This window comes from Olea europaea, chromosome 12 (genome assembly GCF_002742605.1).
Source record: "Olea europaea var. sylvestris chromosome 12, O_europaea_v1, whole genome shotgun sequence".
Taxonomy (NCBI): Eukaryota; Viridiplantae; Streptophyta; class Magnoliopsida; order Lamiales; family Oleaceae; genus Olea; species Olea europaea.
In genome coordinates, this window is record NC_036248.1 from 30085726 (window position 1) to 30107603 (window position 21878).

Consider the following 21878-nt stretch of genomic DNA (forward strand, 5'->3'; position numbering starts at 1 on the left):
GTAATCTACAGATAATCACGCAACCTACCACCACCGTATAATCTTCCCATACACTTCCACCACAGCCACTGAAGACAAGGAGGAGCAATTTTTAAATTACCGAGGCATCAAAAAAAAAATACTCCCAGCCACAACCAGATTCGAGAGCAGCTAGAGTCGACGTTTGGATTGGTCTTGTCGCCTCACTCATTTGTTCAGAGCTTAGGAGTAGTTTCAGAAAGTGGAGACGTTTGACATTGGAGCATAAGACACAAGCTGGACTGAACTCCACAAGTGGCAACTCAGACCAACTGAACTTAGGGAGTCACTGCTCCTATCTATTTTTAGTTGACATTGCTGCTTTATTTAGAATTGTATCAATTCTTTGTGTTGCTAATATTTTGATAATTTTAGCCTTAAACTTACTTGATCGGAATTCGCGAACTAACTCTCATTTTTCACCCGCTTACCCCACGGGACTAGGCCTATCATTTGTACCTTTGCTTTTTATTTTATTTGCATTAGTATTATTAGCTCGCTAAATATGGGACCTCACGTAATCCTAATTTTTTTTTAGTTAATCAAAGAAAAAATAATAATAATAACAATAGATAAAATTCAATCGCTATTTCCTTTGTTGGCACTCGTTGGTTGTTGATCTCAGTAGTGCACTTTATTTAGCTTGTGTTACCGTGTATGTAATTGCGTAGTGGTTGCATTACTGACTCTAGTTCTAGTATCATGAAGTGGTGAAATACATTGCTTCTATCATAGTGTGTCTATGAGGATGAAACCCTTGCCATGGACCCATCCCAAATTGATGCTCTCACCCGACAGTTGGCACGATTACAAAATCAATTAACGGCTGTCCAAACTGAGGTAGCCGTTACTCGTGAGGAGAATAGAGTCCTAATCGCTAGGTTGAACACTCTTGATCCAACCCCATATTCGACTGATGCTGAAAACTCTGAAACTTCCATTAATAGACCTCATCGTCATCCACAAGGTGGTCGACACCACGCCAGACATGATCGTAGGGAGGGAAATCAAGCTCGTGGACGAGAACAAGAATATCACCGTCGTGGTACACTATCTCCCTCTCACCACGAGGAGCGCCTCTTTCGAAACATTAAGTTAGATGCCCCTATGTTTGATTGTTGTCTAGATCCTAGTGTATTCAATCAATGAGTTAGAAGTATGGATCGCTTCTTTGCTTCGTATGGGGTCTCGAAGATCGGAGGATACAGTTTGCCAGTTTGAAATTGACTGGCACTGCTCAACTCTTTTGGGAAAGTGTTGAGGACCTCCTGGAGAGGCGTGCTCCCCCTGTTGGGAGCTGAAATGAAATGAAGCGTCACCTTCAAGAAAAATATTTACCTCAATCTTACAGGGGTAACTTGTTAGACCAATTGAACGCACTTACACAAGGCAATCAACCTGTGACCAAATACGTCGCACAGTTTGATGAGTTTCGAATGAGATGTCAAGTCGTTGAAGATGAGGTCATGACTTTGAGTAGGTTTAGGCAATGTCTAAGAGATGATCTTAGGCATGAGCTTGTCCTTAGAGGTGTCACCACTCTTGACCATGACTACTCTTTCGTTCGGGATTACGAGTTAGTGACTAGGACACCATATAGAAATCGTAGTGACTCCCGCCCTGCAACCTCGTCTGCATCCAGTCTATCCCCTAAGTCTATTCTAGGACCTCATCCTTCTAATACTGCCCCTACATCGGATAGCAAAGGTAGAGGTTCTGAGGTTTCAAGGACGTCCTCTTGTTTGCAATGCTTCAACTGTAAGGGTTGTGGTCACATTTCTTCTAAGTGTCCTAGCCGAGCCCTAGTTATGGAAGAGTGCGAAAGTATAGTCGACGAGCCGCTAGAGGACCAGGTTTATGAACCTAAGTTAGAAGAGTTTGATGATTTGGAGGATAGTGAAGATACCTTCTTAGATTGTATTCGGGCTAGTCCCCTTATTCCACATACACCTAGAGTCGGTGTCGTCCATTGCACTCTTACCCAGCCTAGGGATGCCAATGATTGGCGCCGTCATGTCATCTTCCACACTTACATCAAGATTAACAACAAGTGCTGTAAAGTTATCGTGGATAGTGGCAGCTGCATTAATGCGGTTTTGATGGCTACTGTATCCCGTCTAGGGTTGAAGTCTGTTCATCACCCTCAGCCATACAGCGTCTCTTGGGTTGATACCTCTTCTATAGCTGTGAAGGAGCGTTGTTTAGTCCCTATCCAGTTTCTCGAGTATAAGGATCATATATGATGTGACATCATTTCAATGGATGTCGGGCACATCATCTTGGGACGACCTTGGTTTTTTGACCTAGATGTAACCAGATCCAATTCATGCTCCTTCATGTTTAATGGAAAGAAGATTCACCTTAACCCACTACCCCTAAAGCCTGTTGGCCCACTGGAAACGAAGAAGAATGTGGAACGAAACGGATTGCATATCATTAGTCCTACGGAGTTTGAGCGTACGCTTGTTGGTGACTCAATTGTGTTCACTTTGGTGGTCATGCAGGTTTCATCAGACTCCACAATAGAGAGCCCTGTTGAAGTCCAGTCGATCCTCCAAGAGTTTCGAGATGTCTTTTCGGAGGACCTACCTAATCATCTACCTCCTTTACGAGATATTCAACATGCCATAGATTTCGTCTCAGGGGCATCCCTTCCAAATTTGCCTCATTATAGGATGAATCCTACTGAGCACGCTGACCTTCAGAGGCAAATGGATGACCTCCTTCACAAATGATTCATTCGTGAGAGTTTAAGCCAGCGTGCTGTCCCCGCCCTATTGATCCCTAAAAAGGATGGTTCTTGGAGGATGTGTGTGGATAGTCGCGCGATCAATAGGATCACGGTGAAGTATCATTTTCCCATTCCTAGACTTGACGATATGTTAGATATGATGGTTGGTGCCACAATCTTTTAGAAGATTGATCTGAAGAGTGGATACCATCAAATTCGAATTCGCCCAGGTGATGAGTAGAAGATCGCGTTTAAAACGAAAGATGGTCTTTATGAATTGCTGGTCATGCCTTTTGGGCTAAGCAATGCGCCAAGTACCTTTATGTAGGTAATGACGCAAACTCTTCGACCTTTCATGGGTAAGTTTCTTGTTGTCTACTTTGATGACATCCTCATCTATAGTAAGACTAAGGAGCAACACCTTGACCACCTCACACAAGTTTGCTCTACCCTTCGTGCAACTAATCTGTATGCTAACGTCAAGAAGTGCTCTTTCTTCATCGATACAGTCATTTTTCTGGGGTTCATTATCTCTTCGACAGGGGTATCTGCTGACCCTGCTAAGGTTCAGGCGATTATTGACTGGCCCGAACCTAAAGCTATTCATGACCTCAGGAGTTTTCACGACTTAGCTACATTTTACCGTCGCTTTATCAAGGGGTTTAGCACTATTATGGTGCCTATCACGGAGTACATGAAGAAAGGGGAGTTTCATTGAACACAAGAGGTGGCTAAGGCCTTTAAGTTGGTCAAGAAGCGAATGACGGAGGCTCCTGTCATACGTCTTCCCGACTTTTCCAAAGTCTTTGAAGTTGAATGTGATACCTCCGGGGTAGGTATAGGCGGAGTCTTGAGTCAGGATAGTCACCCTGTTGCCTACTTTAGTGAGAAGTTTAATGAAGCCAAACAATGGTACTCAACTTATGATAAGGAACTGTATGCGGTGGTCCAGGCTTTGCGCTATTGGCGTCACTATTTGTTGCCCCAGAAATTATTCGGATCATGAGGACCTCCGTTACCTCAACTCCCAGAAACGATTAAGCTCTAGGCATGGTCATTAGATCGAATATTTGCAAGCCTACTCATTTGTTTTAAAACGTAAGAAGGGCGTGAAAAACCAAGCAGTTAATGCATTAAGTCATCGTGTCTCCCTTTTGTCGATCACAAGTGTCAAGGTCATCGATTTTGAAAGGCTTAAGGAGAATTACGTGGCATGTCTCGATTTTAAAGATATCTTTCTTGATTTACAAAGGAGACAATCAAGCACCACAGATGGCTTCCGACTTGAGGAGGGTTATCTCTTTAGAGCCAATAAATTGTGCATCCCTCAAACTTCTGTACGAGATTTCATAGTGTGGGAAATTCATGCGGGTGGTCTAGCCGGTCACTTTGGGCGTGATAAGACCATAGAGGAAGTTGAACGCCAATTCTATTGGCCTAGCTTGAAGAAAAATGTGGCTAAGATTGTTAGTACATGTAACACTTGTCAATTGAGTAAACAGAAGAGGCAGAACACAGGCCTATACACCCCTCTTCCCATCCCCAATTGTCCTGGGCAAGATGTTAGTATGGATTTTGTATTAGGCCTTCCAAGCACCCCAAAGAAACATGATTCTATTTTTGTGGTTGTCGATCATTTTTCGAAAATGGCTCATTTTATCCCCAGTAGCAAGACCTCAAATGCATCTAAAGTGGTCATGTTGTTTTTTAATGAGATTGTTAAATTGTATGGGCTTCCTAAGACCATTGTGTCTGATAAGGATGTTCGTTTCACTAGCCATTTTTGGAGGACTTTGTGGCAAAAGATGGGTACCAAATTGAAATTTTCCACGACCTACCACCCTTAGACTGACGGTCAAACTGAAGTAGTTAATAGAAGTCGTGGTAACCTATTGCGTTGTCTGGTCCGGGAAAATCTTCGAAAATGGAATTTGATCCTTCCTGTAGCTCAAATTGCGTATAATATCTCCATAAATCGTTCATTAGGTATGGGTCCATTTTAAGCCGTTCATGGGTACAAGCCTAAACGTTAGATTTCATCTCTATGTCCCCACAGGCTAGAGTGTCAGTGTCAGCCGAAGCATTTGCACAACATCTTCGTGATTTACATATTGATATCAATAAACAACTTGAAGCTAGTAATGCAAAATATAAACTCCAAGCTGATTTGCATAAATGACATATTGAGTTTAACGTTGGGGATTACGTTATGGTCCGCATTAGGCCAGAACGGCGTCTACATGAACCCACCTCCAAATTGCAAGCTCATAGTGCTGGTCCTTTTAAAATTTTAAAGCAAGTTGGTCCAAATGCGTATGTTGTTGACATTCCACCATATCTTGGTTACCACTCTACTTTCAATGTTAAGGACCTAGTAGCTTATAAAGGTCATTTCATTCCCTCAGATGATCCTTTGTTACCTCCTTTTGTGGACCTTGATCCCGACTATTTGGCCACTTCTAACCCACTACCACCTCTCACAGCACACACAGATAAAATTGATACTATTTTAGATGAAGAAACTGTGTTTCCTAATGATGGAGATGTTCAGCGCTTCCTCGTTCGTTGAGTCGGTCGACCAGATTATGATTATACATGGATATCCAAAGAGACACTATAGCAATTGAATCCAGATTTACTGGAGCTTTATCGGAGTCAGCGGGATCTTCCTTGGCCTAGGTCACCTTCCGTTCACCCAAGGGGAGTTGGTGAGGACACCAGGTTCAGACCTCCATTTACACATTTCTACAGACGTCGGAAGAAACTTGCCCAACCACTCAGCTTATGGTTGGGAGATTGACGACAACCTATAGTGATATATCCACTCGACAGGGTCGAGTTTTTCTCCCACCTCGAGAGAGTTGATGAGGACATCGGACATTTATTTATTTTATTTTCTAGTTAAGCTTTATTTAGTTTCTTTGACTATTATTTAGAAAATTGGACCTGTATGGGGTCGGGGCCAATCTCGTTAGGGTTGCTTTACTATTTAAACCTATTTTTGCATTGTAATTTTCAGTTGATGATGAATATTAATTATTGGTGGCTTGTCGCGATTCTCTCCTTTCTTCCTATTTTCTTTTCCCCCTTCTGTTGAATCTTCTTCTTCCTCATTCTTCTCTTTAATTCTCTCCATCTATAGATCTGTTCTAATTTTCAATTAATTGTCCCGTTGGTGCTGCATCATATAGTCTGTCTAAACTCGATTCATCCAAGACATCCAACATGTAAAGCCTATCTAAACTCTTGTTGAAGCCATCTATGTGTACAGTAATATCTAATAAAGGTATCTAAAGCAAAAGTGGCCAAAATTCATTAGCCTCGCTTAATCCAAACCTTTAGCTCAAAGTCAGGAGACCTTTATCTCAGAGATCATATACATTTCAAAGTCATCTAAATAAAAGTCCTGCAAAGGCACACGAGAGAATGTATGACAGCTTACCTTTGAACTAGTACTAGGTTGTACTGCATCATTTCTAGAAATCCATTTGCTTATGCCTTGGTGTCACCCTGTGGAAAAACTGAGTCAAAATATCAAGCTGTCAAATGAAATGAGCCAATATAAAGATCATCAAATGATATAAATAAAACACTAAGTTATTGTCCTTTTAAGATAGAAGCTTCGCTCAATGACTTGCATTTTCACAGACACTGTTTCATTTGGTACAGATGAAAAATTCTACACAATTGATAACCCTCAGGATTTTTATTAATTTGAGGTTGAACCTTTTGGGAATTTAATGTATTCACGGTTGAAAATTACAAACAAACTGATACTAGCTACTAAAAATCTCTAAAAATAGTAAATCCTACATTTGTACTCTAAAACAGACTACTTGCACATTGAGTCGCTGGAAGATCTTGATAGCTATATTTGACTGTCTTCTCGTGTGCAATTGGTTGGAGGTAAAATAGAATTCCTCTTCACCGAATTCTCTCTTTCTTGTGATACTAATCTCTATGTGTGAAAAATAAACAAGGGTAAGCTAGACTGCAGGAGTTGAAAGAAGAAAGGTTGTAAGAGTCAAAAAGAGTAAGTTGTTTTCTTTCTACTTCTTTCTTCTTTCTTCTCTACTCTTAGTCTCTCTTCACTGAAAAGTTAAAAAATGTATTCAATTGGAAAATATTAATAGCTCGACGAGCAATATCATCAAAAAAAAAAAAAAAATACATTCAAATCATTTTTCTCCCACGTGGTAATTTTTTAAGAGAAGAAATTCGGCATAAAAGTTTGTAACTGTAATTTTCTGAAGATATTTCGATCCTGTAGAAAGTTGATACAGGTACACCATATTTCTCCTTATAAATTTTCCACCAATGCATAAGCATTCACTTTATGGCATATGATAGCAGAAACGGACTTAGGATGAGGCAATACAATGAATTAGTAACTCTGTCAATCTCTTTTCATGTCCTTCAACGATAATGACTCCAGCAAATTGCATAAAAAAATCTGTAATTATACTTTAGAACGCAAACTAATGAAAACTACTAAATGTATTCAAATCTACCTCCTTTTTTAAGTATATCAATTAGAATGTATAAAAAAATTACCATCAGGAACAATAGCACAAACACTTTTCTCTTTAATCGATAAAAATAAACTAGAAAAATTGATCTCCTTCAAATATCTCATTAAAATCTCAGATCCAAGTCTCACCGAATTTTCAGGCTAATGTTCTCAATCATAAGTTGAGTTGTCTCTTCAGCTTCCATGGCGAAATTGTTGAGCAGGCAGATGAAGCTGGAGAAATTGTTCTGCTTAAAATATTTGGGTAGCAAATATCTCGCAAATACAGTCGAGCCTGACACTCCATAGAGATTTCGAAAATTTCTCGGCCCCTCCATTATGACCTCCGCCGCCCATCGGAGTACTGCGAGAGCTGCACTACCTCTGAGGCATCAACGCCGAGGTTAGAAGCGATGAGTTCCAGCAAACTGGCCAGGAACATTGAGCTTCAGCTACTCGTCCATACGCGCCGGGATTCATAAGGATCTGGAAAAAAAAAACCCTCGATTTAGGGATAAATTGGGATTTCATTTGTGTGTGTTGAGGAAAATGGGAGGGGACGACACAATTGGGGAAGGTTCTATGGAAATGGCTATTGCTTGATTAGGTTTTTTATTTCAGACAGTCGGGCACGTTAGATCGATTAAATTGGTATAACAAATAATGTCAACATGCATGCACGTTGAAAGATTAATGACAATGTTCAAATGCGCGTTACTAAAATATTTAACTACAACGTGTAATGAACATTGCGAAAAGATTAATGGCAACATTTATATGCGCGTTGTTAAAATGTTTAACAGTAGCGCCAGTGCTCATTGCTAAAAGTTTAATGATAAAGTTCAAATGTACATTGATAAAACATCTAATGGCAATGCACATTGCATGTTGCATGTTGCTAAAACTAATTAACGACAACCTTCATTACACGTTGCTAAAATATTAACAGCAATACGCATTGCACGTTGCAAAAAAAAAAATTAACGACAACGGATGGCGAACGTTGACAAGAGGTGTATTATCAACATTTATTAAAAAACGTTGTCAATACTCAATTTATTCAACCAATAGCAACATGAAATTAATGAATGTTGCTTTTTACATATTGCAAAATTCCTTTTTTCTTGTAGTGACCAACAGAAAGTATGAGCAATTTTGAGATATTTTGAACGAATTTGCTTGTTAATTAACATAATTGAATATCAAGTTCGTTAAAAAATTGGTCAAACTCTATGATCTTTAATTAATTCGACTCTAACGGACTCAATAACTATCGGAAAGTTTGACTGTGATTTTGACCACAACTTGAGCAACTTCATCCCTCCACGAATTGAATAACTTCATCTCTTATTTGTAAATTATTGTTTTCAATCATATTTTCAGTGGTGTTCAAGATAAATTGGTTTGGGTAAATTAAAGTAATTTTTCAATCAAGAGCAGAGAAAACGAAGGGGCTACCCAATCTAGAATTTACCAAGCACTATTTTGAACTTCGAGTAAGAAATATAATGGATTCATTAATCAGACAAAACTATTAGGAACTATTTTTCGTCCATATTTGTTTTCATTCATCCCAATTTGCAAATGTATGTCTCTTATGAAAAGTATTAATTTCGGACCGTTGCCACTTTTATATTGAAAATCGAATGCGGATCAACAGTTTGTGAGCATTTGATTGTGAATTTTACATTCTGTTGAATATATATTTTTGACATTTTCAATTCATGGTTGTATCTAGTGGTTGGTAATTGAAAAAATGACTTCAACGATCTCCATTATGCTAAAAACGCATTCTGATGAAAATGTACATGTTGTGTCTTTGATAAATTTCTTCATATTTTACGTTCTGAACGGATATGGAACCAACGATTGCATGTGTAATTGTTGTCGAGTATATAATAATTTTAATTGTGAACTCTGTTTGTTCATTGCTTATTTATGATAACAAGCATAGCTGTACTTATTTCGTCTGCTCGCTGCGTATAACTTATTCAATTAGTGACCTCAACATATTCATCAATTATTTGTGACGAACCGACCTATTCGTGCTTATTTCAAGTGTAAAATATAATCATATTGAAATCCCAATTTAACCATTATTTATTTGTCAGCAACTAACTTAGTTGTGTTTATTTTGTGTAGAATACATTCAGTCTGTGACCTTCATATATTTATTACTTATTTGTGAGCAACTAACTTAGTTGTGTTTATTTTGTGTAGAATACATTCAGTCTGTAACCTTCATATATTTATTACTTATTTGTGATCAAGATACTTATTAATGTTTATTTCAAGTATAGAATATATTCTATTTTTGGCCTCTTAAATTGACTCTCTTGTAACATCTTTATTGTTGGTTTTGTGACGTGGGTGACCATAGTTTTACACCCAGAAACTGTGCCATATGTGATTTTGCAATGTGTGTGACTTTTATGTATGTGACTATATACTTTGTGGCCTGATGTTATCATTGTGACTAATTATTCTTTTGGTATTTTTGCATCAATGGTCTATGTTCTCGTTTGCCCATTTTTATTAGTGATGATTTGGATGAACGTGACCAAAATAAGGTGGATGTGAAAATCGTGACTTTCTCGTAGATTGTTACTATCAAGGAAATATGTCTTTCACTGCCATTCGTTATAAATTCTAACTTGTGTCCCTAGAAATTGTGAATACACGATAATTATGACCTTTTTTGAAATTATAAGGCTTCGTAAAGGCAATATAAAGAACATGATCAAAACTAATAACAATGAAACATTTTACAACACAGAAGCAATCCCAAAATTATAATATTTGAGCTAAAGTACCGAGCATCCTTACAACTACATTAAAATTTGTTCAATGCTCACATCATTTTGACGAATGTAAAATGTTTTGGGAATTATGACTTCTAAAGATTGTGGCTGAAGCAATTATTCTTCTTTGACGGTTGTATTGAAGAATCGTCAATAGTGTAGAAATGAGAATTGAAAGTACTAATTGAATATTAAATATTTTTATTGTTAAATTCAATTTCAACCTCATTATTCATGAAATGAAAATGTGCATAGACATAAGCACAAATGATGAAAGGAATAATTGAACTAATTTCCTAAATGCTCATTCACTAAATAATAAAAAAAAACAATAATACTTGGAAATCAAATTGTAGATTTATATAAAATTATACAAAAAAATATAGATGTTGCTTCGTAAATCAATTCAACTACGTGATTTCTATACAAAGTTAGACATGAGCAACAAAACCAACAAGAACTACTTTATAAGACACAATAGCGGAACTCAGGTAGAATATGCAATCACAAACAAATTGAATGCGAACCCCCTAACAAATTGAATTAGCTGCCAATGGAAACATAGAAACCGGAAAATGTCCACACTAATTTTTCTCGACATTAGCCCAAACATTCAAGATAAAAAGCTTATTATTATTTGTGAATGCGAACCCCTAACAAGACGCCGTTAATACCCTTCCTCAATAAGGATTTTAATTAGCTTGAACTTCATTTCCTTTTACAGATTTTCGATTTGAAATCTTCTCCTTCAATTTTTCGAAACGGTCAAGGCTTCTATTACTGCCATTGAAGAATTCAATGGTTCGATGAAATTAGGATATCAATGACGCGAAGACTCCGGTGGAAATGTAATATAATGATAGATAATGCTTTATAAATCGGTTGTACTACATATACATAATGATTTACATATACATAATGTGGTGAGATATAATTAGATCAAAATTTCTTCAATCAAATTAAAAAAAAAAAAAAAATCCCTTCTCTCTTCTTGACACATCACCTATATATAAATTATCATGCAACTACATTATTTACAAGTAATATTATTAAAATAATATTCTTAGATAGTTTTATGATAAAATACCTGATTTTTGAAAAAATAAAATAAAAAATCCTCATGAGCTGATGTATGTGAAGGAAAGTGAAAAGTATGATTTTGGCTAACTTTCCCTCACATATTAGTGAATTAAACTCTTTGCCATAAAAAGTTTAACCACTTGGTTGGCCTATTTTTCACTGTGTGTAGAATCCACATAAATTAAAAATGCCAAAAAATTACTCCCCCTGCCCCCACGCGAGTGTGCTGTCAGGGAAGGTGTCAAACTCTCCCTGGCAACAAACGTCAACCTCCCATCGAATCTTAACAACCATGGATGAGCAAGAAGTTTATTGTAGCAATGGCAACGAAAGGGTTAAAAGTTGTGCATGTTTTGTAAAGCACTTTTTTTTCTTCATTAAAATGTTGGGTTCCATCATTCACTTATAATTTTATTAATTAATAAGCATAGGTCTATTGTTCTGCGTTGAATATTGCTTAGAGTATCTCCAAAACATATTCTATTTTTAAAGAGTATATTCTACAATTTTAGTGATCATCTATAAATTTAGAGAGCAAAATTTTTTAAGCACTCCAACAAGCTCTTCATATTTAACATTTAATTTTAAGGTCAAATTCGTCAATGGTCACCCAACTTTATACTTGGTGTCACCATAGTCACTCAATTTGATTTTGTTTCACTACGGGCACCTAACTTTATACTTAATGTCACTGTGGCCACCCAATTTAATTTTATTTCACAATAGCCACCCAATTTCATATAATATTTTATCATGAACACCGAACATTTTTTTTCATCATTTTCACTAGTTTTAGAAGGGATAAAATGGTAACTTTACATTATATATATAAAATAAATTTTAAAAAAACAATATTAAAATAAAAACTTATTTTAAAAAGTTGCTTAAAATAATAAAATAAAAAATTATTTAACAAAATTACTTAGAAAAATAAATAAAAACTTATTTAAAAAAAGTTTTTAAAATAAAATAAGAACATATTTAGGGGAAAAATTACTCTGAAAAATAATATAAAATAAGAAGTAATTTTTATAAAAAAAATTCCTTTAAAAATTAATAAAAGCTTATTTTTAAAAATTTATTTTAAAATTAAAAAATGCTTTTATTTTTCTATTTATTTCTTATATAAAATACAAAGTTACTATTTTGCCCCTTCTAAAATTATTGAAAATGGTGAAAATAAATTGGTTAGCTATGATGAAATATTATATAAAATTAGATGGTCATAGTGAAATAAAATCAAATTTGATGGTCATGATAACACTAAATCTAAAGTTGGGTGGCCATTTGGTGAATTTAACCCTTAATTTTGGGCCCGTTTGATAGGAATTTTGAGAATTGATTTTTTGACCGTTAGAAGAAAAGTGGGGTCCACATGTAAGAGAAGAAGTCAAAAATTACGGCTTGAATAGTAAAATAACGGTCAAAAAATCAATTTTTTGGAGCAAAAAATCCCTACCAAACGAGGCCTTTGTTATTCCCAAGAATTATTTATTATTATATTTTTATCTTTTATTTTTACTAACTTCTCTTCAAATTATTGTGTACGTTGAAGATGAAATGCCTTTAATACAAATGTTAATTTAAAATATTAATTTAAGTATCTTTTGAAGCATAAATTTAAAAATTGACTATTTAAAAATAGAGAGCATTTTATGTTGGAGCCTCCTAAAATTCTTTAAGAGTGCGTTTGATTATCAATATTTTTCATGGAAAATATATTTTTTTTCATTCAAATTCCTACCTTTGTACTGTTTGATTGTCATTTTTTTCATAAAATATTTTTCCACTTTTGATCACGTAACCACATGGACGAATCCAGTCATGGGCTGCACTTGGCTGCAGCCCACTGTTTAAGAGGTCCAATACACTAAAAAAATAAAAAATAAATAAAATAAGTAAAAATTGTTTGAATTGTTATCTATACCCTTATTAGCCCAACAACAATTAATTTCAATGGACTAGCCCACCTTAAATGAATTTTTTTTAATCATTGGCCCACTCACTTATATAATTTTCGGTCCACTTATTTGTAATCAATAGATTCAATATCCATTGTCACGTTTGTTCATATTTTTCTTCACGTATAATCCCATTCCTTTGGCCTTTACAAAATCAATTGAAATAATTCTCAAAAATCAAAATCTTTCAACTCTAAATCTTTTCACCAATGACCCACCCATAGCCGCCGACCACCAACCATCGTTATTGTTGGCACCGACTACGTAGTCTGCCAACTTGGGTCATTTACTAATCTTCCTCCAACTGTCCAAAAGAAAAAAAATTCTTTCAAGTTTCAACTTTGGGATTTATTTTTGTCATTCAGAAAATGAGTTCTTATTTTTTTGGGATTTTTTTTTTTTAATTGTAGGTGAACCATTTTGATTATTTGAAGTACCGTGTCTATACTATTTGCTAAGAAGAGGGTCCAAAACTCCAAAGGCTGTTGAACTAGTTGAGGAGGTTCAAGGTTGGTTCTCTAACTTTGGATGAAAAATCTTATTTCATATCAAACAGTAAATTGGAATTGGAAATCTGAAAAGTTATCTATTTGTAATTATTAATTAAACAGAGATAATGTACGGATAACAAAGCCGTAAAGCTATCTACTGTGCAATTTGTGATGATGGTTTATGGTTATGGTTTTATCAATTTATGTTTATGCCTCTATGGGATATTGAAACATTTTGATTTTTATGATTTTAGATTAAGTTTATGCTTTAAAATATCGTCGGGTACTATTACAATAGATAACTTACATAATGAAACTTTCTTATTATTTATAAATTTTATTCATACCTTATTATTTATAAATTTTATTCGTACATTTTATTTTAGCAAGCACCAGGAGCCGTTGCGCCAGGTGCTAAAGCATGGGTGTTTTGTATCCATTGAGCAAAAACGGGTTGTAATTGTATAGCGGTATCTGAAAACATATCTTGAGGACGGCCAAAAGGTCAATTTCGATAAGAGCCAGTGTTTCCTCTCGAACAGCACTACTCAGAGAAATTCCAGATCATTGAAGAGGAATCAAAAATGGTAGTTTTCCTATCAATGCAAATAGATGGCGAGTGCCTGATCGAATTGATCAGGTCATGTAGGAACAATGTTCAAGTCTACCCCCCCCTGTAGCATTAATTCCCGTTCATGCGTAACCATATTTTTCTCAAAATCAAGGAAAATATTTTATTTAGGAATAGTAGAATTTTATTTGCCAGAGAATTCACTCTCTCTTTCTCTCTCTCATCTATCCACTCTCTCTTATCTACCCACCAATAAAAAAATACAAATATAATATTTTCTAAGTTGAAAGCTAAAACAATTAAAACACGTTTAAGTGACAAGTTTTCATGTAAATAAATTTTAGATAATTGAATTACTTAAAATTTATTTTCTTTTCATAAAAATTTCATACTTGCAATCTAACGTACCATAATAGACTGAGATCATGTTTGGTAGGGATTGTAATCCAATTATCATCAATTTTTTGACCGTTATTTTACTATTTCAGCTGTCATTTTTGAATTCTTCTCTCATAATTAGAATCGACTTTATCTCTAACGATCAAAAAATTAATTAATAAAATTCCTATTAAACGACCACTGATACTACTAGTTTGAATCTTGAGTAGTACAACTTTCAAGTTGGGTCCATTTGTATCGTGGAAAATCAGCAGCCACAGGTTCGACATATTAGAGGGATAATTGCACCATTGCCGCTCAATATATTTCTCAAATTTTCATATTAATCCCAAGACTTAAGATTAGCAAATCAATGGCTATTTTCATTGGGTACTACTATTTACATCTGCAGTTTTTATATATATATCCACTTTTAAAAATATAATTATATTATATTTTTCATCTTATAAAATCTATCTAAATAGGCATATATAAAATTAAATAAAAATATCTTGTTCTAACTTCATCCATTAATATTTATTTTCATAAATTATTTTAAACTTTTTATATATTTTTTTAGAGTTCGTGTTCAACTAAAATTCTAATAATAATAAAATACCATCTTCATCTAAAATCGTAAAACTCTAATCATAAATTATCCTCTTGAACGGAAATAAAAAATAAAATAAAAATCAACACACAATTAGAGTTATAATTCTTTCATGATATGAAAAATGGAATATTAGTTTTTATGCTTTTTTAAGTATTTGTTTGACATATAGAAATATACGAGAAATTTCAAAATAAGTTTCAATACTTGTCCAAATATTATTACAATATAAAAAGAAACAAATTTAAAATTATCAGTCGAAACACAGACAACAAAAATTATGAGCTTATAAGCTAAAAAATGAAAAAAAAAATTGATTAACATATGATTTTAGACTGTATTTGTTTGGTTGCTTGAATAATATATTCTTTATAGAATCATAAAAATTCAAGAAAGAGATTTGCTAACCTTTATAACTAAATATTAAAGCACATGACAATATAAAAAATGAAAAGTAAGAATCAAATTAGATGTTGATAGTCATTGAATGAATGTAGTGATTTTAAAAATTTTTGAAATTGCATTAGGAATGTATTTATAATGAAATTAATATATAAAATTTGTATGGACCTATAATATTTAAACGAATAAATTTAATAAGGATAATATTGAAATCTGATGTGAATAAAAATAGTAATTTTTAATATTTTAATAGGGTTGTATATAGAATGTGATGCATATATAAAAATTGTGAATGTAAATAATAGCATCATTTTCATTATTGTTGTATGAACTTCAATGGCGAAAACATACAATATTTTGTTAATTTTGATTTTACTCTCAGCCCCCCTTCAAATATTAGATACCAACTCAAGTCAAGAAATATGGTTCTTGTTTGGCCCCAATTAAATTAAAATTCATTTTTCTCTCTTCTTATCAATAATACTATTATTTTCATTATAATTCAAAATAATGGAGCCCAAATAGGGGCATAGTTTACCTTCAGACGTGCTTCATTTGATCATTTTTAATAACATTATACAGTTCTTAAAGTTCAACAATGAACATCACATGACTATCTAAAAGAAATTTCCCTCATAGAAAAATGAGAGCATGCTTGTCTAAGATTATAAGTAGCATCTTTGGAGTTTTTTGGGGATTATTTCAACAAAGAGGCTTTGACAAATCCACTCTTCCTAAAAAATAGAGACTAAATTGCTAGTCAGACAATAGATGAGGTACAAGTGATGAATTGTTTCGTTATTAAACGAAGATATGGGAATTATTATACATTCCTCATTATTATACATTCCTCCCTACCACAACCCAACCCCAAATCGTCCCCTCTGAATTATCGCGGAGCTTCCCTTTTCTTTATTCTCGATCCAATCGCCAATATAGCAGCTAAAATAAAAAAACAAAATCTCTAGAAATTAAAGTAAAAGCCTTTTGAATTTCGATTTTTGATGCGTTTTTGTGGTTGTTGAGTTTTTCCTCGTAGCTGTTCGGATTGGCCATGCGACCCTGGTTTTCCGCGATCGGCCTCTCGAGAGAGGACTCCACCGCCGCCGCCAGTAATCAAGCCTCCGATATTATTGTTATCATCTCAAAAGTAGCCGATTCGTTTGAAACGTCCAACTTTCTTGAAACGAATTGTTGTAGATTCAGAAATGGCCTCTGATACTCATGGCCCAAGTCCCAAGGGGCTGCTCTGTAATGCCGGCGCTGGTGCCGCTGCCGGTAATTGCCTCTCACTCTTCTACAACTTTGCTGGTCATTGTAAAAGTTTTTATATGTTGTACTGTTTAATTGTGTAAGATGATGTTTGATTTTGGTTTATAATTGTGGAGAATGTGATTTGTGCTTGAAAATTTTGTATTTTGATTTGGTGATCTTGATATGCTGCAGGAATGATTGCAGCCACTTTTGTGTGTCCTTTGGATGTTATAAAGACTAGATTACAGGTCCATGGGCTACCACAGCTTGTTAATGCTAATATTAATATGAAAGGTGAGGTGACGCATCTTTGGTCGCCTTAGGAAGTTTTATGATTCATAGAGTTAGTGAGATCAGTAATTTGCAAATGCAACTAGTTGTATGATGGTCACTTTTTTTATAAGTTCAACTGTAAATTCATCTTCCATTAACAGAATGTTGAATTAAATCTAACGCAGTATCTGTAGAACTTTCAAAAAAAATTTATTACTACTTAATTTGTGAAAGCTTGACAGTGAATCAATGTTTGAAGATTAAAGGATTTATTTTGAAGCTGGGGTGTAATTTTTTCATATCACAATACAAACACGACTTATTGTTTGTTTCTTGATTTCTTTCACTTTCTTATTCTTGCCCAGGGAGTATTATAGTTGGGAGTCTAGAACAGATATTCCAGAAGGAGGGGTTGCGTGGAATGTATCGTGGACTCTCCCCTACGATGCTGGCATTGCTTCCAAATTGGGCAGTACGTCACATTTCATTGTTTGCTAGTTTTTTCTGCTTGTGGTTATTATGGTGCTTACTGAAGCAGTTCGTTTGCCTTGACATTTACACTTTTGGGGAGGCCTTTTTATCTTTTGGCTAATGTTTCTTTCCTCCATTACGCAAAGGCCCCTAGTCTTTAGTTATATATTTAATTTTTCTCTGTCCTGTCTCAAGAAAGAAAAATGCCATGCGAAATGACCCAGCAATACAATTTTTTCAGGTGTATTTCACAATTTATGAGCAATTAAAAAGTATTCTTGGAGCTGATGGTTAGTTTATTACTTACTTTTCTAATGAAAAAGTGTTTATTTTATCTTTTGATAAAAATATATGTTCACTTCTGTTTTAAATTAACAATAAAACTGCAAGCTTTCCCCTTTGTACCATTACTTACTGTGCCTTATTTTTTTGGCAATTGTAGATGTAAATCATAAGCTATCTATTGGTGCCAATGTGATAGCTGCTTCTGGTGCTGGAGCGGCAACAACTATTGCCACAAATCCTCTATGGGTTGTCAAGACAAGGCTTCAGGTATGCCTCTCATCCAATTTTATGTAAATTCATTAAATGTGGTTTGTTTTTATTAAGCTTTGATGTTGGTATGAAGAGGCTGGTTTTAGTGATGCATGAGCAAACATGAAACTCTGCTCAATGAAATATTATAAATTATTTATGACATTTGAATTCAGTATTTTTCTTCTCAATTAAGTAATCTACAGGATTAAAATTTGCTTACCTCGACTCTGGGTAAGCTATTGTAGAGGTGTGCTATGTTTGCGGTCACTGGGTTCATTTGGAAAGAAGGAAAGCTCCTCTTGATTTTTGGTTTCTGGATCTGGATATTCTCATTCATTTACTAGAGGTCCCTGTATCTTTTATAGATTTCTTTCATTGATGTTTTGAATTCAGTATTTTTCTTCTCAATTAAGTAATCTACAGGATTAAAATTTGCTTACCTCGACTCTGGGTAAGCTATTGTAGAGGTGTGCTATGTTTGCGGTCACTGGGTTCATTTGGAAAGAAGGAAAGCTCCTCTTGATTTTTGGTTTCTGGATCTGGATATTCTCATTCATTTACTAGAGGTCCCTGTATCTTTTATAGATTTCTTTCATTGATGCGCAGCGAAGCAAGACGTCTTCCTTTTTTTTTTTGTGATTGTTGCGGCATAAATTCATTTGCTCATATTATTCAAGGAGTATATTTTCTTTTTCACACTAAGGTGCACACCCAGAGGGTGTTGAAAAATATATTTTCTGGAAATATACCGTGTTCCTTATGCATAGAGAATTTTGATTTGTTAAATGGAAAAATGCGGTCCAGATGAATATGGCGTCAAATCACATAAATTTCACTCCTTGTTTGGACTGGGGAATGTAAAATTTTCTTTGCACATATCCTATGCATGGGAGACCCAGTTTCCCGTGGGCCTTTCATTGACCTCTTCTAAATAAAGAATAGTTAAATTGTTGCTCATTTTTCCCTTTCAATTGCTTGTGAAGACACAAGGAATGAGAACCAGTGTAATGCCATACAGGAGCACATTATCTGCCTTAAGGAGAATTGCTCATGAAGAGGGTGTTCGTGGATTGTACAGGTTAGTTAAATGAAATCATGCCAATAGTATGGGGGCTTGAATTTGTGTCAAGGAAATAATTTCTGGCTCTTTACTTTTTATTTTTTTATTTCTTGTGATCAACAGTGGTCTTGTGCCAGCTATGGCCGGTATCAGTCATGTTGCCATCCAATTTCCAACCTATGAGAAGATTAAAATTTACTTGGCAGATCGGGGTAAGTTTTTACCTTTTTCAGTCTTTAGAAAACAATTACATTGTATTACTTGTCTTGATCTGAACTAAAATCAGAAACTTTTTTATTCGATATGATGATGTTAGATAACACCACAATGGATAAACTCAGTGCAAGTGATGTTGCTGTTGCCTCGTCAGTTTCAAAAATATTTGCTTCCACAATGACGTACCCACATGAGGTATGGTGTGATGAGAATTTCCATCTTTTGACATTCTAGTTTCTATGTACTGAGGCATATCTGCTATGTGCTTAGATAGGCTCGTTTCTTTTACCTTTGTGTTGCAATGACCAACCTAAGGAGATGTGGATGCCAATGACAGCTCCCTATTTATAAGACAAATTGGGTTGAATCGAAATTTTAAATGTAAAATTCCTAACTACTACCACGTGACTATTCATTATAGGTAATATATTCTCTGTTTTTATTTTCTTTAAAGACAAAGAAGATTTAAATATTAAACTGTCCCACCCTGCCTTATTCCCCCATCTACCTGCCAAAAAATGAGAATATCCACATGAATGTGTGATAAGAATAAAAAGAAAGTTACAATGTAACAGGACAATTAACAGCACAGATATGTTGTATTAATACTTTTAGGCTACGACAACCTTGCTTCCTGTTGATTCCTCTCTCTTTCAGTCCAAGCAGTCTATCAGCAAATTCGTGCTCCTCTCTTGGTATTATTGTATGACTACAACAACTCTTCTTCTTGAAAATGGTTGAAGCTGCTCATTTTGATTGCTATCCATCTTATATGCCACCTAAAATCAATTCCTCAATTCTGAGAAATCTTAAATGCAGGTTGTTCGCTCGAGGCTTCAAGAACAAGGCCGCCACTCTGAGAAGCGTTATTCTGGTGCAGTCGACTGCATAAAGAAAGTTTTTCAACAAGAAGGCATTCCTGGGTTCTATCGGGGGTGTGCCACCAACCTTTTTAGGACAACACCTGCCGCTGTAATCACATTTACCAGTTTCGAGATGATTCATCGGTCTCTCGTTACTTTCTTCTCCCCCGATCCACACCCTCAACCATTGTAATAACGAAACCTGCTTGAAATAGGTCAACAAGTTTACTGGAAAAAATTAATGATATTTCGTTTTTAGTCTCCAAGAATGTCTGTTTTGTTTGATTGATTTTGCTCTTTCCTAATTGGTTGTATGTCTTCAATCTTTATTTATAGCCATTCACAAAGCCCAGCCAATGAGGACGGAATGATGTTCCAATGAATGATGACAACGAAAAATTGTTAAGATGTGTTTGATTGCAAGTATGGAATTAAAATAAGTTCTAAGCTGTGAGGAATTTGTTCATTAAATGTGTTTGATTGACTTAATTTTCAATTTGGAAAATATTATACTTTTTTATCTTTTGGCATTGGATAGCCATTATTTTCCATGAAAATAGTCATTTTTTTCCTGTTTTTGTTGTTTGATAGCTATTATTTCCATGGAAATTGTCACTTTTTTTAATGAAAATTAGTCAGTTAATTTTTAAAAGTATTGTTCATGATGCATTCACAATTAGATAAACACTAGTCCTACCTTGCAAATAAATACTTTTGTAGACACGCCATAAGAGAATCAACCAAAGTATAAAGCTGAGTTGTTGTGCACGCGTTATCCTTTTTAGACAATTAGCCTTTTTAGACAATTAGTCGAACAACACATTGTTTATCGTGCATGTCTCTTGCAGTACGTCGCCAATGATATTATTTGGTCACAGGTGGCCGGTTTTGGATCTTTTGATTGGCCATCGCGTTGGTGAAATTTAAAAATAATGTTATTTGGCCGAATAAAGTTATATGGCCTGTTTGGGAGGGATTTTTTATCTCAAAAAATTGATTTTTTGACCGTTATTTCACTATTTCAGCCATAATTTTTGACTTCTTCTTTCACTGGTGGACCCCACTTTTCTTCTAACGGTCAAAAAATCAATTCTCAAAATCCCTCCCAAACGAGGCCATAATGTAATAAAATTTCAAAATGGTTGAGGTGGTTTTTGTAATAAGGGTTGTGCTTGCTATACACGAGTCCCCTCACGTGAGGGGCCCTCACGTTGATCGTGGAAAGATTTTAATAAATGTTGACAAATATGCAGTTGAAAAATTAATAAAAGCTAAGGATTCTATAAAATATGCTGTTTGTGCTACATGTACATAATAGTTTATATAATGGTGTCCAAAATTACACGTGACACTGGATCTAACCTTTAATTCAAATTTCACATTTGTACATCAACAACCGGATGACTGTCACATCACATTATGGACACCATTATGTACAATAATTATGTACAAATAGAATTTTCCTTTTAAAATATGGGGTCAAATATGGGCATGAAATAAGGATTATTACTTTTGAATTAGTTTTCTAATACATTCACATCCTTTAGTATACTTGTAATGCCCCATATTTAAAATTGATTTTTATTTATTAAAATATTTGAAATGGTAATTGGCACAAAACGTCCTTACATTTCAAGTTTATTGTCGAAAA

The 21878-nt window shown here is 34.8% G+C and overlaps 1 protein-coding gene across 1 annotated transcript; it reads left to right on the plus strand.

The window, feature by feature from the left end:
• Positions 1 to 16384: 16384 nt before the first annotated feature.
• On the plus strand, positions 16385 to 20550 carry LOC111406360 (nicotinamide adenine dinucleotide transporter 1, chloroplastic-like). Its single transcript, XM_023035775.1, has 9 exons — positions 16385 to 16831; positions 17000 to 17101; positions 17446 to 17552; positions 17793 to 17841; positions 17994 to 18103; positions 19072 to 19166; positions 19272 to 19360; positions 19465 to 19559; positions 20184 to 20550. Exons 1-9 carry the CDS (start codon positions 16762 to 16764, stop codon positions 20418 to 20420), a joined length of 954 nt encoding a protein of 317 aa, XP_022891543.1. The 5' UTR covers positions 16385 to 16761; the 3' UTR covers positions 20421 to 20550.
• The last annotated feature ends 1328 nt before the right edge of the window (positions 20551 to 21878 follow it).

What these genes read in the sequence shown, in the direction of transcription:
- LOC111406360 (XM_023035775.1), top strand. Translation starts at nt 16,762, where the DNA reads ATGGCCTCTGATACTCATGGCCCAAGTCCCAAGGGGCTGCTCTGTAAT. An exon ending in AAGTATTCTTGGAGCTGATG is followed by an intron (nt 17,842 to 17,993) that starts GTTAGTTTATTA and finishes TGGCAATTGTAG; the next exon opens with ATGTAAATCATAAGCTATCT. An exon ending in CAATGACGTACCCACATGAG is followed by an intron (nt 19,560 to 20,183) that starts GTATGGTGTGAT and finishes TCTTAAATGCAG; the next exon opens with GTTGTTCGCTCGAGGCTTCA.